Raw genomic sequence first — 25,060 nt, 5'->3', positions numbered from 1 at the left:
ACTTATCCAGACTGTACCCTAAAATTTTCCATTGTGTCACTATCTAGATCAGGGGTGTCAAACAAAATGGCCTGCAGAACCTCTTTGGGTTGCCCATGGAGTTCCAGGGCTGCCCCACCCCTGAAAACACAACTGGAGGGTGTTCTTAGGGTCAGGGAGGCCATGCACCACCTCCCCAACCCGCAGCATGGCATTCTGAGACCTCCCTGGCCCTCAAAATACCCTCCAGATGTGACTAGATCACACCTCAGGTTGCATTCGGGGAGGTGGGGGGGCCCTGAAATTCCAGATCTCGGACCACCAGCCCTAGTAGTGCTATGAATTGGATGTAGCCCCCAGGATGAGGCAAGTTTTACACCCCCTGATCTCGACTGTAAACTCCTTTGGGCAGAGTCTTGTCTTTTCCCTTTACATAAAATTCCACGTGCAATTGATGGTGCACACCTTCTGAACAAACATTTTACAACCCTTTGCCATGAAGGCTGAAGCTCAGCTCTGCATATTTATAACCAATCCTATATGTTGATGGGACCTGCAATGCACAAAAACTTCATCTGACGCCACAGTCTTCGTCACGACAGAACAGCCAGGATCACAAGTTCAAGATGAGTCTGAATTACATCTATCTTACTATTTTCAGCCTGCTAGTAACCTGCAAAGCTTACCTCCAAGTTTAAGTAGTAAAATGGCTCCCTCCAGTGGTCAGATAGAGAAAATACCGTGGAAGTTTTGTGCAAACTCAGGCAAAGGATACAGCGTCCTCTTTTTCTTTCTCCAAAAGTACTGCCCACTCTGCTTTCAAAAAAAACCATTAAAAAGGAGTTTGCAAAGCAAAATGAAAAGATGGATCCCTGTCCCCCAAAGGTTCACAATCTAAAGAGAAATATCAGCCAAAAAATACTCTGCCAAGGCAATTAGGGACTTTAGTTCTCCTCCTAAATGCAAGAAGCACCACATAAAAGAAGCCTCTTCTGCCAGAAGTACTACTGTCTTGTGTGACCTGCCAATTTGTAATGCTTTCAACAACAAAGTAAATAGAAATTCCATAAAGAAACTAATTAATGGTACCAGCATCTCTCCTGCAAGGGACTTACTGTGTACACATACAGTACTACACTGATCTTGGCCACAGGGGCGATTCATTACTGGATACAATCACACTATATTAACTGCAATGCATTGGCACCATTAGGGTTTGTGTCACCCTGTACAGGAGGCCAGCCCATCACCCCTATGATGGACCTTCTCCCATGCAGTGGGTGAGGCAGCACCCTGGGTTTTTTGGCTATAACTTTTGATAGAGACATTTCAACGCAGTTTTACTGCATTCTGCATGAAATTCATCAAATGATGTAACATGACCAAATCTTGGTCGAAAATACCAAGATTTGAAAACATTTTGGGCAGTGGTGGTGTGTCCCCACACGCCCCTTAGCAATGCTACTGTGTATATGAGATGTGTGCACTGCTTCTCAGTGTTCTCCACCTGAAGAGGGGCAAATAGGAGGGGTAGTTGCATCTGTCAAGAGCTCACTGTCTTTCCTTTATGCCTGTTGCTTTGTCACAGTCCTATTCCACCTTCTCACTCATGGCAGTGATTTTCAACCAGCAAGGGGTCCACAGGCAGGCCATGGGAGTTTGGAGCACAGCATTGAAAATTGCTGAAAAATCTCTTCCGGGTTCTGTGGCTCTACTTCTAGGGGAACTGTCTACAGTGACACAAAGAGTGTCTACACTCTTCCTCTGCTGGCTCTGCATACTTCCTCTGGCAGCAGAGGAAGGGGGACAATTTGTTACTACAGGCAACTGCCCTAGAAACAGACCTGCAGAACCAGGAAGAGTCTCCCAGAAACCAGAAGTGACATAAGAAGTGAAAACCATAGAAAAGACCATAAAGATTGTCAGTGTGCCGTGAAAAGTAAAACATTGAAAACCGCTGATGTACTAAGACAGTAGCATGTAGTAAAATGTTATTCTGGCAGGCAACAGTGTGTACAAATATTAGCTTAGTCCAGTGGTTCCCAAAGTGTGTGTCTGTGGTGCACCAGTGGATTGTGACCCAATTTCTGATGGGTTGCAAAATTGGTAGATTAGGCTATGTGTAACAAGGGTTTAACAACCTGCTTTGGGGGCAGGGGGAAGCACTGCTGCCCAATCACCATTATAGCCACAGAGGCTTGAGCAGCTAGTAAAGTGAACTTTTTTTAGGTGGGTCCCGATGCTAGAGCGTTTGGGAACTACTGACACAGCCTCCAGTCATGCACATGCCCTTACTGCATCTGGAGAAGTGGGGGTGGGAAGAGAGATACTGCAACGGCACCCTGGAAGCTACCAGTGACATGGCATCTGTCTGCAAGACTCCACTTAAGTTTGGTTCATTACCATAGTTGACTCTTCAAATGCGTTCACATTTATGGCCAAGTCTCTTCTCCCTCCCTTCTCTTCAGTGAAATCGTGTTTGGTCATAACTGTTTTATTTCACCACATTACAGTCTGTCTAGTTACTTGGTAGTCGCATTGTCATGGATAATAAAAATTGGAAGCAATACAACAGCTCATTTAGCAGCCAAACAGCTAGCTATCTGGTATCTAATTGAACAACTCCAGAGATGGACAAAGCTCCTTCCATTGATATTCTTCATGTTTTTTTTCCACTCATTTAACTCTTCTCAATTTATAACCACTTCAAGAGAAGTCAGAACTATTATGCAGGATGTGGAGGACACATTTTGAAGGCATCTGAATGCCACCAATGGTTCCTTTGTCTTTTTCCTTAGAAGCAACACATGTAGTTCCATCCACCTGGTCTTCATGCATTTGCCTTTGAGCCTTGTTAGGGCTGGCCACTTCTGAATCCCTTCAACTTGTAACATGTAAATTAGAACTTCCCTCCCCGCATATTGAGAATGCTGCACTTCATTAAAAAAAAACAAAAAAAACCTTTCTTCATTCTAGAACAGGGGTGTCAAACTCATTTCATATAGTGGGATAAGCAGTATTTATGGTACCTGCTAAGGGCTGGAAGCGATAACTTTAAGCAGGAAGTCATTGAGCAGATAATGGCCAGAAACAGGCACTCTGTTCTCACATAGAAACTCGTTAGTTGCAAATGACAGAAGAGAAGATGTGGAAATCTTGATCATAGGTTCAAGGTATGAGAGAGCCCAATTATCAGATGGCCACCCTTTCAGCAGTGCTGATTCTGCCACAGTGTCCTTTAGATCTCAGCAGCAGTGAGGAGGTCTGCGAAGTGATGCCTTAGCAGAAGCAACCCTGCTAAAAAGGGGACTTGACCTAATCTGGCTCTCCAGGCACCGTGGCATTTTATCCCTCTCTCACCCCTTTTGGTCTGCCCCTTTCCCTGCAGCATTCCTTGCCTTCCGAGGCCTCCTCCTATGCCTCCTCCTATTTCTCCCTCCCAGAACATCCCTCCCTCCCAGAAGAAGTGGCCCTGCTAAAAAGGGCATTGCTGAGAGAGCCAACTATCACTGGGGCAGATGAAGAGCTTCTGGGGGGGGGGGGTGAGCATCTGGCCTGTGTGCCTTATATTGGACACCCCTGGTCTAAAACAAGTTTAATGCTGACTCCCAAGAGTCAGCCTGGGCCTTCTGTGTTAACGAATGCAGTTTACACTCAAGTTCTGGTAGTAATTTAAGCATGAATGAACCCTTATAGCTAAAAAACAAATAAAATACAATGCACTTCCAGTCCACATAAAGTTTTGTTTTTTGTTTTTTTTGGTCCAGAACACCCTCCTTTCTCATTGATTTGTTTTTTTTCTAAAAGTAAAGCATGACCAGTCTACAGATAATTTAAATTTCTTTGTTCCATTTCTCTTGCTTTATTGTAATTTTCTTTAAAGATGACACTGGTTCAAGTGCAGAACCACTTTACAGAACAAGAAATATCGCTCACTGCTCCTGTGAACTTCACACACAGTAGGAAACTCAAAAGGGTATCATCTTCCATAATTCCACCCCCACCCACACGCACCAAGGAGGTCCAAGGACCAGTGAGTCTAACCTGGGATGCGACTGGAGAGTTAGGAGTCCACGTAAGTCTCTTGAAGCCACCAACTGCCATTCTCAGGGTTTGGGCAGAGTCCTCCACTGCTACAGACATATCTCTGTCCATTTTAGACTTAGCACAGGGAGATTGCTCCCTGACGCCTTTGCTGTCTGGATTAAATTAAGAGGAGGGTCACTTCACAATTTAAGATATTGCACAAAATTACTACACTGATATAGAAACATTTCTATCCATGGAATGTTATGCTGGAGTTAGGTAGGGGTGCTGGACTGGCCAGGATTCCAACAAATTTCAGCAAGAGGTTTGACCTTCATCAACCCAAGCACTAAACCCCAGCCCATGGGACAGATCTGGGGTTTGGAAAAAGACCCTCCCCCACGAGGGTCTGTTCTGCTTGCTGTTGCTGCAGTGCCGCTTATTTCTCAACCCAATCTCAGCACAGGGTTGCACTTCTGCCTGGACACCCTGCTGCACAGTCTGCTGAGATGCTGGGCAATAGACATGTCTGCCCGGAATGTACCTGTGCAAAGATTGGGTTGAGAAATAAGTGGCACCACGACAGAATGGCAAGCGACGGTCGGAAGGGGGAGGGCTTTTTCCAACACGACAGTCTCCAGTTTGGAGACCCCTGCACTAACACACACTGGCTCTGTACCGAACCATACAAATAGCACTTGAACACTCAACAAGGCGACTCTGGCTTCTGTAGACTTCTAGGATTTCTCCTCCTATGTTTGAGCATAATCCAACTAATTCAGAGGGGCTCTGTAGCCCACCTGACTGACTTTCTCCTTTCATCTCACAGTCTGCGACCGCCAGTTCTAAAGAAAAGAAAATTTTTCCATGCTGGGGACATTGCATAGAAAAGGTTATATCAGAGTGCAAAATTTGCACCCATTATGTAGGTCTCCATGGCCAGAAGTTGACAAGCATCTCATATTCATGTTCACAGATATTTCCTGCAAAACCCACGTATCTTCAATTTCAAGGAACTTTTTCCAAAGCACTTCAACAGTGGGAAGAGTGCAACAGCTGAACTGGCATCGACAGAGATCAAGGGAGAGGTAGCTGAGCTATCTGCTTGGGCTTGGGATCAGAGAAGTTAGCAGTGGTAGGTTGGTGCAAGAGTTTAATGGGTGGACAGTCTTAATCTCCCTCCAGCCCCCAAACCTGGCGTCACTACTGCATCGTGGTGTACACTGTATCAAAGGTTTATCCCCTACTGTCAAGGGCTATAGTAGAAATTAGGAATTTAATATTTCTAGAGCTAGCATGTCTATTCAGTTTGGGAAGGCGAATTGTCAGGGAGAGATTTAAGACCTGCAGTAAAAACGCCCTCATAAAAACTGCAGTGACCACAGGTTCCTGGCTAGATTGACCAGACTCCACCATCCTTGCTAGTGAGGTATCAAAATTAGATATATCTCTGAAAAAGCAAATACAAAAGGGACACACAGCCATAAGAGCCAATGGCCCAAAAAAGCTGACATCAGCAGGATTTGCAGAAAAGGAAGCTTGGCATGAAAAGGTTTCAAGCAGGCCTTTGCGTGGGCCTTTGGTGGAGTCCCAGTGTTCGGTGGGGTTTACTTCCTTGTAAGTACATTTAGAATTACAGTCTCAGTCTCCTGGCCTTAAAGAGAATTGCTTCAAATGCAGTTAGTTTTGGTAAGCAGTGGAACTGCTCTTCTTGAACTCTTCCCCTCCTATAAAGAGCCTTGCTGGGTAGTTTAGAGATAGGTGAGCAGAATACATCTTGCCCTCCAAAAAGGGAAAATGATGCAACTGGAGAAGCTGGGGAAAGCCTTTATTTCAAGCTGTGGCTGAAGCTCTGAGAATTTTGTGTTGCCCACCCATTAACCCCTTCAATAGTTTAGGCCAGACCTCAAATCACTAGCCCACAAAAACGTTTTACTACCCACCTGCTCATGCTCATTTACAGCACAGAGGAAAACACCCTGAACCAACTTTCCTCAACCTGGGGAAAGTCTTACTTGGCACAAGCAACTGGCTATTTGCAAGCCTGTCCTAGACTTCGTGGGGGTTCCTGTCCTCTCTTCTCAACACTGGAAGAAAACTGCAAATTTCCTGCTAAACAAAGGACGCAGATTTGCTTCAGATGGAGGCAAGGCCATGGCCAGCCCTAGCAGCTGCTTGATTAATATAGTCAATACAGTTACAACCTTCCCTGTGCTCCAATTCTACACCACCTCATCTGCTCAAGAGACTAGGTTGTGATTTTGAGAAGGCAAATGGGGCACTGACTTCTGCCACCTAACTTTCCCTATCTGCTTAAAGTGCAGCAGTATCTTCCTCAACTTGCTTAGCAACCTGAAAGGTGATCTCAAAAGGCAGACTGCCTGAAACGATGAGGCTTGAGAAAAGTTTGCAGGGCTGGGGACGAGCAAGTCACAAGAACTGGAGCAGGGAAGAAAGGCTTGTGTAACCATGTTCTTGTTCTTCAGCCAGAAGAGGACAGGACTGGGTGAATATCTTAGAAGGTAAAAAACAAACAAACAAACAAAAACAGATCAAGCCAATTGGAAATAATGCAGAGAGCTTCATATTAATCCAGGTAAGACCACTACATGACTCAGGCAGCCCAGACTGAAGTGCGTTTTCCCTGCTACAAGGACTTAGGAAAGATTGTGCCAAGACAGGGCTTAGGTGACAGCACCACACCTACACACACAGCAGGCCCTGCAGAGTACATGCAACTGGTTTCAAGAACTGGTCAGTGACCACATATGATGTAGAGCTGATCAAAGGGAGTTGACATCAGCTGCTTCACATAATACGTTTACATCAGCTGCTACGTGTTTAACATGCAAATACGTTCCCGTGAGGTCAACTTTGGAGCAGAAAGGAAAAAAAAAATTAAAAACCACTACACAGAAGAAGTCACTGTGTTTACAAAAATGGCACCACAAACACTCGGAAAAGCAGTGAGCCTTTTGGCCCAGGCCTTTTTTTTTTTTTTTTAAAGGAGCCATTATACTAGAACAGAGAGCTCAGGGTAAGACACAGGAGTCAGTCTGGCACATGGAAAGGTCCTCTAAGGGTTCCTGAAGAAAAGGCATCAGCCACCAAAAGGGCACAAGATGATGGCCCACTGAGAACAGAGGGTGGTGAGCAGAAACGAGAACAGGAAAGAATGACTTGGCAGTCTGTAAAACCAGAAGGATTAAATACAGCAGAGAAAGCCAACAAGATTGTGTGTCTCCTCAAGGTAAATATTGACATATTGAACAATGCACAAAAATCTTAGAAAACCACTACTACCAAATGTGTAGTTCAAGATATATATGAGTGTGGTTGTTGAACAGTTCTTTACAGCAGGTACTCCTCTTAGCTAAACTCTGAACTACCTGAAGTCTGTGCCACAGCTCACCAATCAAAAGACTGGCTTTGGTGGCAGCAGAGGCCACCTGTTAATGTGCGAGTCTCTTTGGGTGGCAACTTAAACATCAGGGATCTACAGTTTTGCAAGCAACATTTCCACACTGGTATCTGAAAAATGCCACTCTGGGCTTTACACAATTACACCACGATTCAAAGGTTTCCAGTAGGTTCTCACAATATTAGCAGTTGCATTGTATATTAAAAAGTGTTACGGCACAGAGATGACAAAAAAGGTCTACTGATCACAGGCATCAGGGACACACATTACATAAGACCCTGTGGGGAAATATACCCGAGTCCTTCTCAAACTGTCATGCAAAGCAGCCCAACATGATAAAGTTGCAATCTGACTTTTGATAACTTTTGGGGGAGAGAGAGAAAAAGAAAAAGGGAGATGAAGTGGGTGTTAGATACGTATAGAACCTTGTAAACAGATTTTGTAAAAAAAGGCAGAAGTCCCAAACTAACTAAAACAATGTAGCCAAGAATATTTTTCTTCAGTAGGTGGGTTTGACCCTTTTCAACTATAATGTTGATTAATCTCCACAAGGTCATTATGATTTCTGATGTCAGGCTAAAACCCCCAAGAGCAAACAAAACATTAAATAGAATAAATATTTCATCTTTTTTCTTCTCATTTAAAAGGGGAGGGAATCTTTTTGTTACACACCTGCTGAAAACTGCCAAGGTCAAGAATAGGAAGAGGCTCATTCTACATGGTCCAAATGTCCAAAATATCACAATTTGCTTTCTTCTAAGTTATAGTATTAAAAGGAATAACATAAGATTTCAGTTGGTTTAACATTTCAAGCCTTGATCAAGTCCAAAAACAGCTTCAATAGTATCTTAATTAAGATCCTGGCTTAATTTAAAGCCATTCCAGCCAGTCACTCTTTGTTAACTTAAAACCCTCCTCCCATACTATCCTATCTGCATGTTCTCATCAGAACTTCAACTGAAGTTCTAGAGAAGCTGGGCAATCTGATAAGATCTCACATGCAGTATTATTTGATGAAAGTATGTTTGCATGGACTTGCTTCCTCCAAACTCTCATTTAAGTTGGCATGCTCCGCGTACAACAGCAGCATGGTGAGAATAAACCTAATGTGTAGGGTATCCACTGGAGAGAGGTGTCTTCATATGATAATTACAAGGGTCTGCAAAACAAAGTTTTTGCTGTCGTAGTTGTAAACAGGAGTGGAAAGAGACTGGAACAATAAGCATGACATTTAACAGGCCCCAAATGACAAGGATGTTAATCCAGTTACGTGGGAAACTTCTCCATCAGAGGGATGGACTTTTTCCCATAGCCATGCTGGAGAGGGACAAAGTCCTACCAGTTCTGGTTATCCCAACCTTCTTCAGAAGCTGAAGAAGACTCTTTTGTTGTCTTCTTAGGGATCTTTTTGGCTCTGCCCTCCCCTGCTGCATTCTCCCAGTTGGTCTCCCAGTTTTCCCAGCTGTCACTGTTACTGTTCTTGTTATTGGAGACTGTCCCTGACCCCCAGACATCCCAGCTATCAGAACTCTTCTTCTCAGTAGAATTGTCCACATACGTCCAGCTGTCACTGCTGGGAGACTTGTGAGTCTTTGGCGGGTCCGAGTTGCCAAAGGTCTCCCAAAAGCTTTGATCCACGGCATTGTTTTGGTAGCCTTCACCTCCGCTGTTCTGGTAGCTCTCCCCCTCAGGTGGCCTTTCAAGAAGAAAAAACACAGAACAATGGCTAGTTTACATCAGTTGAGACTGAAACAGTACAGTCATTATCATGTCCCATGGCATTTCATCACAGTCTTAGGAGTGACACACAAAAAAGGGGAGGGGAGAAGGATAGCTCCATCATAAACAACCGGACATCTGAATCTACCTGAAACAAGTAATTTTCACCTACACATATACACACACAGTTACAGTTTACTGGAAAGAAAGAGGCAGATGCAGGGAGAGAGAGAGAGACCCCACCACAAGCAGGTAGCAACAGTGTGGATTGCAAAAGAAGTTTTCTAGAAAACCCTCTTTTTCTTTTCAGAAATGAAGATGCAATTTAAAAGGATATTATTGGGGTGGAGTTTGCTGTATTAAGGGACCGCTTATGGCTAAGCCCACAATGAGGGATGTGGAAAAGTATCCATTTAGATGAGGGAAATCCTTATACATTAAGAAAGAAAAAGATAAATAAACTGGAAAAAATAGAGAGCTGGGCTGGACCAGGCGTCACATCTGTTTTCTGTGAACTTTAGCAACCTATGCTAGATGGTATGAGAGTGAAGGGGAAGAGATTCTAACATGCAGTTCTGAAAAGATGAGCTGCTAACTTATGTTTAGGATGATTTATTTCAAAGTTGTTTTATGTTTACTTTTAAACAGGAATGAATGGAATAAAGGAATATTTATTCCTGCTGAATAGAAATTACTTCCAATAGGCATGGTCATCATTTTCCCCCCCTAAAGCTAGATAAAGATGTCGGTGGAAAGGAAGGGAAGGATCCCACTGCCATTGTGCCACAACAGTAACTATGCATGACTTATATAAGACAAAGAAGCTTAAAGAGTATATATACAACCAAACAATGTACCTTTCAGAAGGCTCATCTGATTTTCCAGAGAAAAAAGTGGTCACATCTCGCCATCCTTTAGTACTTACTCCCTGGACCTGAGAGAGATGGGGAGAAGGAGCAAAGAACAATGGAAAACCCAAGAGAAAGTCACAAAGATCTACTGTATAGTGTGATAAGAGATAATGAGAAAACACACACATAGATACACACAACATCTGCATCTGATGCTGCTTCACACAGCTGGACTTTTCAAAAAGAATGTTCATGATCATCTGGGCTTCTTTATTACTGCCAGTAAGTTTATTCAGGATGCTTTAGCATTACAAAGAACTGGACAGTGCTGAAGGAGTCTAATGGTTTAAGGAAGATAATACAATACGTGGTCAATCTCCCTATGGATTTGCTCATACTGTACTGCCGTTTATTCATGCAGCTTATTTTTCTGGGATTTTTTTGTTTTGTTTTCCAAGTGTGGATCCAAAAGGCTTTTGTGTGGGTTTACATAAATGATGGATGACCTTGACAATCAAATTGGTCTGTGGTCATCAGAATCCTGCCTTTCCCCTTCAGCACAATCCTGTGCATGTTTACTCAGTCCCACTGTGTTGAATGGTGCTTACCTCCAAAATAAGCATGCATCAGATAGCAATCAACTCCCTGATCAGGGACAATTCTCTGCTCCCCTCAGGTTTGCCAGTTGCACTGGGCTGCCAAGATGCTCCACAGCCCAGCACAACTGCATGGATGATCACTCTCCACTTTTCTCTCCCAAAGAGACATAGAACTTGGAGCAGGTGGAGAAAACTGAGATATATTTTGGCAGGAATTGCAAAGAGGCTCCAAGGACCACCACTGCATGCAAAACAGACAACTGTAATCTTCCTCTCTGTAATTTTCCTCTCCAAGCTGGAGCAGGAGAGAAGTGTCTGTCCCATGTTTATGCTATTAAATTACTGGTGAAAATTCTAGAAAAATCTTCAAGACCTTTGATGGACAGTGAGTTCTGTTTTTGTTAAAACAGAACATCAGAGCAGTTTGAAGCATTCAGCAGAAAGAAATATTTGGCCCTGGGAGCAGACAGGAGGACTTACCAGTTTTACCAAGCAATGGCAGCAAAAACAGGAAGAAAGGGAGAAGGCATGTATATTAGCAAGATTCAGAAGTGTCTGTATTCCACTTAAGCTGTTTCCATATTCCTTTGTGCGCTTTAGGTTGGATAATTTGGTTCACTAATTGCTCTTTTCCATACTGCTTCAGAGTCATGTTTATTAAGATACTTTCCATTTCTCTTGCTTTAGGCAGACTTTTTGAGAGCACACAGGGCCTTTTATTGTAACATCAATGGGGCATAGCAGCTGGTTTTTAAATTGCCCTTTATTAAATACTGATGAATATGAGTTACGGACAAGGGCCCAATTCACACATTACCCTAGTGTTGAATGGTATACTCAGACATGGTATAAATACCAGCACACTGTCCATGCAAAATGGATGCAACCAAACCACTTCTGGGTGACTTTAAAACCTCATAAGTAAATGTGTGAACTGAGCCTGAAATATAAGCAGGAGAGACAGCCATTGGTCAGTGTCATAAAGCTGCAAGAGAAGTGACTGGGTGCATCATGCGCAAAAAGATATATGGAGACTGGCTTAATATATGGCTGCCAAGTCTGTAGGCAGACCTTTTCATACCTTGGAAGCCAAATGCAAGACTCCCTGGGAAACATCATCCAAAACTTTTCCCTCTTTCACCTATATAAATCAAGACATCCACGGTTAGGTGTTGAAAATGTTTATGCCAAGACAGCCTGTGAGAAAGCCTAGTTACATCAAGAACAAACAAAAAAAATTGTACTGATTCCACAAACAGGGACATTAGGACAACAAACAATTCAGGTTGATAAAAGGCTGACCTGCCTTCACAAGCTATTAGTGTTTGGCAGAAAACTTCCCTGAGAAATGTCAAATTGACCCATTTGACTATCAATCTAAGAAGCAAAAGTCACTCTGTGTTCCATATTAGAGACACTCAAATAAATAAGACAATTCTATAAAGTAAAAACTAGCAATCTTATAAAATTGGACCCTACATTCATAGCTTTTCCCAAGTCTGAAAGCATATCCTACCCCGCTGAAAAGCTAGCAAGGGACTCATCAACACACAGTAAAAGAGATCATAGTTCCTACATTCACAAAGCTAAAGTAATGTACATGAAATCAATGGGACTTTGTAATGACTGGGCTTAGAATACAACCTAATTTTTCAACATCTAGTAGAGCAACATGGTGTCTCTAGAGAGTCATTTGCCACTAATGCCTGTGGGCTGGAAAAGCTCCTCATTACCTCTAGGAATGACAGTGAGTGGGAATGGGGAGAACAGCTTGCTTGAAAGCAGTGCTGGCAGTGTCTCTTTATGAGGAAAAAAAATCAAACATGTCTTCTGGACATGCAAGCTTTCACATGGAGGAAGAGGAACATAAAGATGCTTCCAAACAAGCAACATCCCAAGTACACTTTGAGATGGTATAACCATGCAAGAGGACTGTGTCAGTAGCACATTTCAACCTGCCCTTAAGCCATCCCTTTACATCTGTGGTTTACAAACTCTCTGGGCATTTGAAAAGCGCAGTAAGTTCTTGCAAGGGAGGGGAGGGAGGCGGCGGGGGGCGAGGGAAAGGCAGTGACACCACCCCCGGGATCGCACCACTCAGGAGGGCTGCAGGGACTGGGATGCACTCACCAGTCCCTGCAGCATCATCCTGGGGGTGCTGGGAGCCCTGTGTGAGCGCCTGCAGGGCTCCCCAGCTGGTTTGAAGTGAAAAACCGGGAATGGAGTGCAATCGCTCTACTTTCACTTCAAAACAGCTGGGGAGCCCTGCAGGAAGGCTGCTGCAGGAACTAGTGAGTACATCCCAGTCCCTGCAGCCCCTTCAGCCACACTTCCTGGGGATCACGTCACTGCCTTCCGCTGTCCCCACCCCTTAAGGGGGCAGAGGCCAGGGCCTTCAGGCTGGGGCATCGTGACACCCCAGTCTGAATACCACTACCTTTACATATTAAGAATGCATGTGTTTTCTACACTCTATGGTTTCACAATCAAGAATAGTAAAAGGTAGATTCAGTAAAATAGTAGCCCTCCGAAATAAACTTGGAGCAGGGCTTTTCAATCTTGTAGAATTTATGGTCACCAACCACCTGTGGGGTAGGGAACATCATCACAAAAGGGACGGCAAGGGGGGCAAGTCTAATGCTGGTACCAGTAGCAGGCAGACACCTCCACAGGTACTGTGTCAGGCACCCCGATCTAGAATAAAGGGGGGAGGGAAATCATAGAAACCAGATTGGTCCAGTGGAGATGTGCTTTAAATACAGGGCAGGGTGCATCTCTTGCAATGGCCCCTTAAGAGACCACCTGGGGCACAATTTGGCTTACATTGGGGGTAATCAAGGGGTGGGAGTTGTGGGTTTCACTAGCACTGTCCCCATTTTGCCCTCATAATTCTGAGCACTGTGGATTTACAGCAGGGTTCAAATCATACTTCAGTTCTGAACTCACCCTGACCTTTTGTACATTGCTCCTCTCTTAGACTCCGTTTCCTATCTGCAACATGGGAACAGCCTACCTCACAGATTGTTGTGACAACACACAGAACAGCATACTGCACCTAATTATTTAAAGTGCAAATGATTTTACTTGGGCCAAATGCTGTAGTATTCAGCTTAAGAGTGCTACCTCCTGATCCTGCTTAAATGTAAGCCCCACTGGGTTCAACAGAGCTTACTTCTAAGTTACAGCCTTAGTCATATTTTATACTGATATTTTGGCCTAAGTGCTCAAACGTTTGAAAAAGCATTTAAGTAATAACATTTAATCTTAAATAACATTTAGGTCGACCAATATCTTACAAACTCTGTAGCGTGTAACACAGAGATTAGGATATCACCCTTCTACACATTATAAAAAGGTAATATTTTAAAGTAGTTTCCTTGAAAAATATTGAGTTTAAGCTCATCTCAAGTTGCTGGCTTTGACTGCTGCAGCCCAAAACAGCTGGCTCCAGCTACAACTTGTCAGGCACACATTATTGGAGGCCACATCTTTAAGAAGAGGTGAAAACACTGGGACATTACAGCAGTAAACAGGCTCAGCAGTTGCCCAGACTTGTGGAATGGACATCGGGGATCTGGGCAGCGGAGCACTGCTGAGTTGTCAAAAAAGCCTGTAAGATCTCCACAGGAATTCCCTGAAAAATATTTCCTGGCTTTAAATCTCTCAAATGTTATATTCTTGGCTTTCTCCCCCTTTAATAAACTAGCTGGATAATGAAGAATATTTCATACAGACCCCAGAGATTATTTGGGCTGTGTGTTGCTGGCAGGAGAAGGTGCAAGTTGGCAAGAGTTTGAGACAGATGGCCTGTCAGGCAAGGCAGGGCAGTGGGGGGAGAGATGAGCTTCACTTTTATTTGAACCAGGCAGTCAGATCTTTGGCTTCAGATCTCTTCTAACACATTGCCAGAACACAGTTTTGAACTCGAAAGTATGTTTAGATGATACCGGGGAAGAACCAACATCACGTGTGCACACAATTCACACTGAAGACACTCATGTGGATAAAAGGAGGATCATTGTTTCCAAATCCAAAAGTCATTTACTCATTTCCAAAGTTACCTTTTCCTGTGCAGGTTTGAGAACATTTTCACTTAAACTCTGCCCTAACTCTGAAGCCTAGTTAAAAGCAAACAAACACAGAAAAGTCAGTTATATTTTTTCTTCCTTGGACAGATCCAACATGTATTGCCACAGAAAGTAGCTAGTAGACTTTCAAATTTAAAAAAAGAAAAGAGAGAGTAGGATAGAAGAGCCCTAAGCTTTGGCCAGAATAAGCAAGACAGTGAGCTTAAAAACACAAGATGCAAGGTCACAAATACAAAAATAAATACACCAAGATTTACAAGACAACAGGGCAGTCCAGTATCCTTAAACAAACCCTTTTAGCAAGCCCCTGCAGCTAGCAATAGACAAGAAACCAAGATCCTGGCTAAACCAGAAGTCACCTTAGTGGAAAATCAGTCCCCAAGCTTTTCCAACAACATGCAAGAACTTCCACCTAAACGGTTTCGCTGTTTTGGGTAATTATCCCCAATAAAGCACGCTTTGTTGCTACACCTGGAAGCACAATATGGCTCATAACACAGTGTTAGAAGCTTCCACTATTGGAATGGCATGGGAGCCAATTTTTTTAAAAACTGATTTTGCTTAGCCTTCAGTCATTACCAAGAAGGAATAATACAATTACGTTTTATTTATAAACTGGAAACCACCTTAAAATTTTGAATTCTGACATCTTGGGCATAGCCCACCAGGACTGCAGGAAGGGCTTCTGTTATCTTTTCTTTAGACCAATATTGACTACTCCTACTAGAAAAGGGGGTGTTGGTCATATAATATTGCAGCCACGACATTTTTCTTTTGAGGGGACTAGAGATGTAAGGGGTAAAAGGAGGAGAACTGCAGTTCTGGCTTGATTTTTTTTGCTCAAACCATCCCTGGCTGTTAGTTCTGCAGGCGCCTGCTCCCTGCTTAAGGCACTCTAAGATCTGAATTATTGAGAATGATCAGTGGTGTGGCTAGACTTGCCTTTGGGAGCAGTAGTGTTGTTGGGGGGGGGAGTAAAACAGTCAATACAGCAGGCACTACTAGGTATCATATAAGGAGCCCCTCCCATTTGCCATTAGAGCCATTCTACACAACAGCAACATGTAGGCACTCAGCACCTCTAACAGCAAGTGGAAGGGACTGCTTACACAATGCATTGTGGCACCTGTAGTACTTTCCATTTCACACACACCCCTCTAGTTACATTACTGCCTGGGAGTAGGGAGCAGAGTACAGACAGATGACCTGTAGCCCTCTTCAGTCACTATTCAAGCCCAAGAAGAAAGTGTTTAAAATATTTATTCTCGAATATAAGTGTCTTTGCTTGCTGACATTTCTTACTAGAAATCAAGGCATTATAGGGGCAAGGCAAGATAGTTCCTGTCTCCATCCTGTTCTGTCTCACCCTCAAGAGTTATGAGCATTAAAGGGTGGGATGAGCAACTGCACTCTTTGATGTGGAAGAGTTGTATTGAATATTTTTTTCTGCATGTCTATTGCAAAGAGTTGGATTTTAAAAAAATTCAAAGCACAGTTTGATTCCTTTGGGTCCAGGAAAAGGGATGAAAGGCTGGTATTATTAAATCTGAAAGAACTTCTATGCAGAGGGGTTTTTCCCCACTCTTCACAGTCCACTGCTCTCCTCCTGAGAGCCATATCGCTCCGTACTACTGCAGGAATCCCTGTTCTTTCTCCATCTGAACTTTACAGTTACTGGTACATCAGAAGAGTCTAACTTCTGATTAGAAGTATCAGTATCTTCAGTTACTACATCTATTGAGGACATAGGAGACTGTGTAAGTTCACAATCTAGTAAGACCATCTAATCGATTTCATTACTTCATTAAGCCATTTCTGCCCAACACTGCATATACACAACAGGGATCAAATGTGTACACCTCTGGGCTGGGCAGAAATGGGTTAATTTCGCAAACATCTTAAAGCAAAATCGGCCCTACTCATGGAATGTGTGTAATTTATTCTGCTTATCATGAACCTGACGATGTGGAATTTTGATTTCCAACAATGTTCCTGTAGAAACTGACCACTGCGCAAAGAAAAGGGAGCGCACAAAAATCCTGTGACTGAACCTCTTTTGCCTGATTAACAAAACAATCTATGGAACTTTCTATATTCACTCCCTCTTTCGATAGAAGTTCTGAATCCACACACACACACCCCCGCAAGTGGAGCCCTTGACATCAACATTTACAAAATAATATGAATTGGAATATATACTTCGACTCTTGACTGATGCATCCTATATTAAACAAGTTGAGGGAGACATTACAAGAAAGATGCAGAAAACACCGTTCAACAAAAATGACTTGATTTCAAAGAGGGGCAAAAAAAACAGAAAAGACAGCTGGCAGCAAAATGTACAAATTCAGCACAGTAACAAAAGCACCCATGCATGAGAATAGAAGGGAGGGCTTTACCGGCTCTGCCTGCTGTTTGTGGCCCCAAAACTTTACACCCAGGCAGCACAAGAGAAGAGAGCAAGGGAGGTAGAAGAAGCAGCTTTTAGCAAAAGATCCAAAGCACTCATGTTCTAAGCAAGAAAGCATGCTACTTTTCCCCTACACCAGCACCTTACTGACAAGCAAAACACCGAGTCTTAATGCACAAAACCAAATTGCCAAATTAAAAAGTTACAGTCTTGGCTAAGAGTTAAGCCAGAGTGTAAGCACACGTTAGGAAGCAACGGTTCCAATGGCTATTTGAAGGAATTTCCGAGCACGTGACAATGACCCAGTCAGAGTAGGAAAAATAAATGCTGAAGTGGCTTGTCAGTAGAGGCGATTGGTTAACTTCAGTTTAGCGCTCTGACAAAATATGCATATTGATACTGAAGTGACATCAACGTTTTCGGTAAGAAGCTACAACTTCTGCAGAGAGGAATCCAAGGAAACAGGTGATATTACACTCTTCCTATTATACACAAAGGATAAATATATGCAGGTTTTGAGAGTCATTCTGAACCTTAAGACCTGCTAAAGAATATTTAACTGTATTGGTCCTTGGACAACATACCATGTTTTCATTTGCAAGATAGCTACAACTGAACATTAATTATCCTCACTGGACACCAGTAACTCCATAATACTAGATACAAGCACTTGAGAGTTCCAAATTTTTGTTTTATGCATCTTGATGTGAAGCCAGGTCCTTCCTATAAACAACCAACCTAGATTCTAGCACAGAAGGAACAAGAAGATGTTTCAATGCAGTGTTTTCCTCTAAGGTTGGCTCAGACTAGCCTGTGGCCCTCAGTGAGCATCTAAGAAATGCGTAGGGTTGCCATTGAGTTCATGGCCAGGAGGTAATCACATGAAGATGCTGCCTTTATAAATTCGTTTGGCCACCTTGGTAATACAGGTGAGCACCGCTTAACGCTCTGGACAGTGACAGTTCATATATCCAACAGCCGCCGTTGGCCCCTGTCGACCCCCCACAGCCTCCAAAGTCAAGGGGAGCCACACTCTCCTCTCCTCCAGAGGCTTTTCTGAACCTCAGAGAGGCAGCACACAGTTTCCCAGGAAACCAGAAATCATGTCTTTTCGTCGGCGTTCTGAGCCTTGGAGAGGTAGTGCACTATCGTATATTGCCTCTCTGAGGTTCAGAAAAGCCTCGAGGTGAGGGGAACATGGCTCCCCCTTGCCTTCAGAGGCATCACATAACATCAAGTGCTGCTTGACGACAGGGATTCTGGTCCGCATCGCCACATTTAAGTGGCGCACGACTGAATACATACATAACTGTGCAGATGTGGAGGTCTCTCCAACCTGCTCCAATAATGTGAATTGCAGCAGCTGAATGTACACCACCACTCCCCGGTCCATGAATATAACAATTCATACAAATACCAACACAGGAATATCTCCCAACCATGAGCTTAATGCCAGACATGCACACTCCCATGGGAATCCCAACTCAGTGTCAACTGGCATCAGTTAAGAATCAAGCAAATAATGCATCATCAGGAGGCAACTTGGATGCAAGATGCTAAAACAGATAATAGTCAAGGGTTGTTTGGAGATCAATTCACTTTTTGCAACAGTCACTGCAGGCTATATTAGTCTTACCAGGGAAGCAGCCAAACCAGCTACATTATATTGGAGTTAGGCTAAAGTTACTCTCTGCAGATCTGTTTGCCTCTACGTGAATTACTCTGAGCCACTCCCTTACGAGAAAGGCTCAAATGTTACCCAGGAGTCACATTAAGCGGCTACAGAATCAAAATACACATACACCTTTGATTTAAAACAAGCAGTATTAACCACACTGCTGTGTAGTTTAATTGTTTATTTCAACATTCTGCATTCAAAAGACATACCGATTACATGACCTACTGTTTTATGAGTTCCAGCAGTGCTGAGTATTGTTTGTTTTAGAGTGGATTCTCAGAATTCAGTTTTTTATATTTCTCAGTATGGCAACAAACCACTAACTGCACAGTCAGTGGTTCACTCCTTTTTTCCCTCCTGGATGTTTCAAAGCATACCTCACCTGCTTCCTAACTGAAGGAAGTACATGTTCGTTTGATCACAATACCTCTGAAACTGGAACCTAATATGTAACATCTCAGAGAGGATCCAGAAGCATGAAAATATTCCAAGAGAATCCAAACTGCTGAGGAAAAGAAAATCAGTGAAGAGTTTTAGCATTGGGTTAAACAGGAAATGGAATGACTTGAGATAATCACCTTTTGACTTGCTTGGGATCCAAATTTGGTAGCCTGCCAAAAGAAACAAAAATGGTTTGTTGCAATCCCACACTTCGACCTCAGCAAGTTAGCTGCACATACACACTTTTACAACTTCTAACATTCTCAGGTTGCTCAGAATGATACATAATACCTTCCTTTATAAGGTAATTAGGTAACTGACAGACGAAGAAAAGGCGGAACAGAGAGTTGAACCACCCACTATTCAGTTCCCATTTGTTCCAGCCTCCCCATCTCAATATTCATGCTGGGTTGCTGAAGAACAATCTTGGCCCAAGACAAAATGGAAGACATTGAGAACTCTAGTGCATTATGAAAAACTGACCCTGTAAGGAAGACAAAATGGGAACTACAAGAAGGAAATTTTCTTTTCTTTTCTTACAGTCATTTTGAGCCTGGCAGAGGCCAAGGGCAGATGTGTGTGGCCTCAGAAGACCATCCAAAGACAAGGAGAGCAGAGCTTGAAATATCAACTTGAAATACCTACTCTCCAAGAAGGAACATAACCACTGCAAAACAGTGACCCAATAAGGCAGTCTATTAGGATATCACGGCCAGGGACGTGTTTCTCCTGTCCACCTCCCATTGCAAGTCATTCACCATAGCAATCAAGGCAGTTTCAGTCCCCAACACAGGCCAAAATGAAACTGGAATTGATTTAAATGATCAGCTTCCTCCAAAAAATAAAAAATAAACACCCTGATGCTGGTTTGCTATCATGTGCCCTAGCATCTTGCCTGATAATAGGAAATTAGAGACAGGCAATACTTGTTTAAGACGGATGGATCAAGTTCTGGTTGCTGGTTTAAGAATCACTAGGACTTCATACTCATTCAATAAGCGTTACTGAATGAGGATGAAGTCCTAGCCCTACTGAGTAAGGCATTCATAACCTCAGAGACCGTGTTTCTCAGACCTATATAGAACAATTTAAGAAGCCAGGATGGACAAGGATGCATGGAATAGATCTTCTCTCTACAAGAATTCTGTTCATATCCTCAGGAAGCAGAAACTAAAAAGCATCCACCCAAAGGTCGACTAGACAGAGCTCTAGTAACAACAAGAACTTATTCTAAAATAAAGTATGATATCCAAATTGGAGTCAATTTTATTCAGAAAGTGTTTAACAAACTGGTCACAGTGAGCATCTGAGGTTCTAAACTGGCTAGAGAATAAAAAGCCTCTAACCAGAAGTATTAGCTAATTGGAACCTCCATGTTTGGAAACAATATGCATCTTTTGATATCAGAAGCTGGGAACAAAGAAAAAAGAGAGAGCTATTATTGCCTTCATGGTTACATTGTGAGCTTTCAGAGTCCTATGACTGACCACTGCAGGAACAGAAGCAGGACTACATGGACATCTGGTATGAAACACCTGGGCTCTATCACATTAACAAGTTTTTGATTCAAAATCTGCAACATAGACATGCACAAATGGAATACCTTAAGCTCTCAAGCCAGATTCAGATGACCTGACTATCCATATGACTAAGCATCCCACAGCCTCTTCATTTGAATCTTTCATTACTCAGTGATCAACAAAGCTTCTATGCAATACGCTCATCATCATGCAAGTGGCTGCTTAATAAATAATCTGAATTCAGTCTTAGCTGAATCAACTCAAGCAGAGAAAGAGCTCAATCACTGCATGCATCTATGCACATCAAGACTTCTGCCTGCAATAATTGATTTTCCAGAAGAAAACTATTAGAGATTTAAGTGAAACAACTTCCATTATCTGCACAATAGAGTTTACTTACACCCTCTTTAGCTGCTGAAGCAAACTTGCTTGCTCCAGTTGTAAAACTGCTCCATCCCTGAAAGAGAAGGTGGACAGCATTAGCCCTGCTCCATCCTTACACCAATAAAATGGGTGTCTTCCTTCAAACAGAATACAGAGAGACTCTCTCAGAAAAATATATCACAACTTCATCCATCTGCTGATGCAATAAAAAACACAACTGCTGATATTATAAGGCCCTTATACAAAACTAGCATACAAATTTAGCATCCTAGCATATATATTCATAAATATAGCAGCTATGGAAAAGGCTTCAGGAGTCAACCTCGAGGCAAAATCTGGAGCTGGAGTCCCTGAGGGAGCTCGCGGCTGTATACAGTCATTCTTCGGCAACTCCTGCGACGCTGCTAGAACCAACCATATTAGCTTCTGCCTTTCCATTGGACCATTCCAGCGACATGGAGAGGGAGGATCTGCTGCATGGGTAACACCCTGTCCTCCATACTTAGTATACCCAGGCTTCGCGCACTGGAGAGGACATAAGAACATAAGAACAGCCCCACTGGATCAGGCCATAGGCCCATCTAGTCCAGCTTCCTGTATCTCACAGCGGCCCACCAAATGCCCCAGGGAGCACACCAGATAACAAGAGACCTCATCCTGGTGCCCTCCCCTACATCTGGCATTCTGACTTAAGCCATTTCTAAAATCAGGAGGTTGCGCATACACATCATGGCTTGTACCCCATAATGGATTTTTCCTCCAGAAACTCGTCCAATCCCCTTTTAAAGGCATCTAGGCTAGACGCCAGCACCACATCCTGTGGCAAGGAGTTCCACAGACCGACCACATGCTGAGTAAAGAAATATTTTCTTTTGTCTGTCCTAACCCGCCCAACACTCAATTTTAGTGGATGTCCCCTGGTTCTGGTATTATGTGAGAGTGTAAAGAGCATCTCCCTATCCACTCTGTCCATTCCCTGCATAATTTTGTATGTCTCAATCATGTCCCCCCTCAAGCGTCTCTTTTCTAGGCTGAAGAGGCCCAAACGCCGTAGCCTTTCCTCATAAGGAAGGTGCCCCAGCCCCGTAATCATCTTAGTCGCTCTCTTTTGCACCTTTTCCATTTCCACTATGTCTTTTTTGAGATGCGGCGACCAGAACTGGACACAATACTCCAGGTGTGGCCTTACCATAGATTTGTACAACGGCATTATACTAGCCGTTTTGTTCTCAATACCCTTCCTAATGATCCCAAGCATAGAATTGGCCTTCTTCACTGCCGCCGCACATTGGGTCGACACTTTCATCGACCTGTCCACCACCACCCCAAGATCTCTCTCCTGATCTGTCACTCCAACTTCGCCATACTGCGTCGGCACAACACGGGAAGCAGCAGTTTACTGTTCAATACAAATCTATGACGTTTGGAATACCATGTACAGTGCTGGTCACCACATCTCAAAAACCCTAGCAGAGGGTTAGGAAATGCGCAGAAGAGGGCAGCCAATACAAACCAATACAAGCCAATATGAACTCCCCGTTATGATCTGTCAAACCTCAAGGAGCAACTAAAAATCCTACAGGAAGGCCCCTAACTTTTGGACCATTTTGAGTTGACATTTCTAAAAATATCAGCTTATCAGGTCAAAAACATGACTAGCAGAAGAAAGTATCACATCACCCCACCTCAGTCAGTATTAGATGCATTGTGGCTAAAAAGAGGACTGTGATTACACCATTTATCATCTTTATTAGTGATACTTCAGCAGTTTATTTGTAATACTTCAGAAGTGAAAGAGCCTACCTAAAATCCTGCAGAATCTTTGCTCTTGTTTTTCAAACATGTGGCAATATAAGGATCCCGGACTTGATTATTTTAAGAATATTTTTGACCGCTGATAACAGAATAGAGGAAAAATGTATCTGCACATATAACAAGAATCTACTTACTGAATACAGGGAGGACATGGCGTTATTGAGAAAGTCGTCTTCCTTTTTCGGAGAAGTGACTGTGTTCCCAAACCCCACATAGCGATTCTCCTGACCACTGAATCAAAAACATACCAAAAATAAGCAAACAGCTTTCATAATCAAAAGAGTCTCTCGCTCTCTCTCTCTCTCACACACACACACACACCCAAATGAAATCAGTAGCTTACTTTTCAGATTCATTTGTTACAGCTCATACTGTACAGAGCATATTGTACAGCATACACCTGGAAGCAACGCATATTAGGAACCCTGGCACCAGGTTGCTGGGGATCCTGGGCCAAAGCCCTGCACTGGACTTCCCATGACACCCCGAGATATTCCATGGGATGCTACCATTGCAACCAGAACGAAGAGTCAGGGCTGACCTGCTCTGACACCACACCTTGCACATAAGTGATGCAAGGAGTTCTCTACAGTCTACAGACAGCATATTTTGTTTCTAGAACCATGTTAAACAGTTCTGCAGTGCTTACAGCTCTCCACATCACATAGGTGCTTCCTTTAAAAATGCCCTACCTCACAAAAAGAAAAGCAAGTTTAATTGATTATATTTTTTATTTATCCAATTTATATCCTGTCTTTCTCCCTAATTCTCCCTCCATCTTTCTCTCACCTTTCTTCAAGTACAAATCAAAGCCATCCTTCAATTAGGTCTATGCCTACTTTGTTATTGTAAAAAGACCTTGAGTATATTTGGGGTGCTGAATCCAAAAATGGCATTGTTTTTTCCCCAATGGGCTCTAGATTTCGGGGTACAGCACAGCTACCTTATATGCCAATTCAAACAGCTTCCTTGTGATCTAGCCATAGTATTGGCTACAGCCAATTGGGCAAAACCAGTGGTGTTTTTTGGATTCAGCACCCCCAAAATATGCTAAATTTGTTCAAACAACCTTAGCAACTAAAACTGAAGTGGTTTTTTGTGTGCCTGTGTTATCATCAAGAGAGAAAGAAAATCAAGTGACTCCTATGCTCTCAATTGCAAGGTCAGAGGCAGCTTTTCATTACTGTAAAAACAAACCCCCACACACCCAAACTGACTGATGAGGGAAACAGGCAATTGCTTGCAATGTGCACTTTGGACCTCAATTTGCTCATCCTTAACCATTCTGAGTATGGATTTGAAAACGAGTCTCCTTTTAACATTAACCACTAAAACACCAACAAACGGCATTTAAAGACAGATTAAGAACTCCCATTTCAATTTTAGCTCAAGAAACATGCCGAATCTTTAAGAACATCATCTACATGAAGAACATATTGAAGTGCGCACACTGTTACAGAGCTCACTAACCAGATGATCACAAATTTTGGCTTAGCTTAATAGCCAGGCATAATTTGTGGTCTCTACCAGCCCTTCCCATGAGTCATCTAGCACAGGCAGAGAACTCAGAGGAAGGGAAGGGCCAGTTTGCCTTGGGCTTTGCAGAAGACAAATGCAAGAGAACTCTAAGCTGTTCTGCAACGGACCAGCACTATGTAAGAGACAGAGTCCATAAACCCCTGGCAATCTGTGGGGATCTTTGCACTCAGCATTTGAAGCAGAAGTGCTCACTACAGGGAGAGAAGTAGGCACCACTGGCAATCAAACTTGTAGATCACCATATTTAACTGAGCTGCAATTTTACCCTTGATAAGAGCCAAGGTCATCATTTAGCCAGTCCTCAAAGGCTTTGTCAGAAGAGGCACCAGTATTCTGGGGCTGTCCAGCAGAGCTACTGAAAAGAACAAAACGATACAGAAGAAACAAAATAGTTATGTATCAGTTAATGTCATCTGGTCCCATTACATGACATGTGAATCTGTGTCCTTCTACAAGCATAGGGAAGCTGCATTCCTACAGAGTAAGCACATATGGGAGATCACTCAATCCAAGTGGGTCAGCCTGCTCCTTGTTCAGAAATGCAGCCATTTTTAGCTGACACTTAAGCAGACTTAATAGATGAAGTTCTG

At 43.0% G+C, this 25,060-nt stretch overlaps 1 protein-coding gene across 4 annotated transcripts in view; it reads right to left on the bottom strand.

Moving 5' to 3' along the window:
* Positions 1 to 3,801: 3,801 nt before the first annotated feature.
* ARFGAP1 (ADP ribosylation factor GTPase activating protein 1) overlaps positions 3,802 to 25,060 on the bottom strand; it is a 33,962-nt gene continuing 12,703 nt past the window's right edge. For 2 of the 4 annotated variants that reach the window (XM_066625601.1, XM_066625602.1), the window contains 8 exons: positions 24,736 to 24,825; positions 23,066 to 23,162; positions 21,133 to 21,189; positions 19,350 to 19,382; positions 14,657 to 14,713; positions 11,677 to 11,736; positions 10,003 to 10,079; positions 3,802 to 9,122 (listed from right to left, as the gene is read on the bottom strand). In XM_066625601.1, coding sequence (XP_066481698.1) covers positions 8,762 to 9,122; positions 10,003 to 10,079; positions 11,677 to 11,736; positions 14,657 to 14,713; positions 19,350 to 19,382; positions 21,133 to 21,189; positions 23,066 to 23,162; positions 24,736 to 24,825 — 832 coding nt within the window. In that variant the 3' untranslated portion in view covers positions 3,802 to 8,761. The remainder of the gene's footprint in view (positions 9,123 to 10,002; positions 10,080 to 11,676; positions 11,737 to 14,656; positions 14,714 to 19,349; positions 19,383 to 21,132; positions 21,190 to 23,065; positions 23,163 to 24,735; positions 24,826 to 25,060) is intronic. The other 2 variants (XM_066625603.1, XM_066625604.1) reach the window with 2 other exon arrangements.

This window comes from Tiliqua scincoides, chromosome 4 (assembly GCF_035046505.1).
Source record: "Tiliqua scincoides isolate rTilSci1 chromosome 4, rTilSci1.hap2, whole genome shotgun sequence".
In the NCBI taxonomy this organism is placed as follows: domain Eukaryota; kingdom Metazoa; phylum Chordata; class Lepidosauria; order Squamata; family Scincidae; genus Tiliqua; species Tiliqua scincoides.
This window is presented reverse-complemented; position numbering and strand designations above follow the sequence as displayed.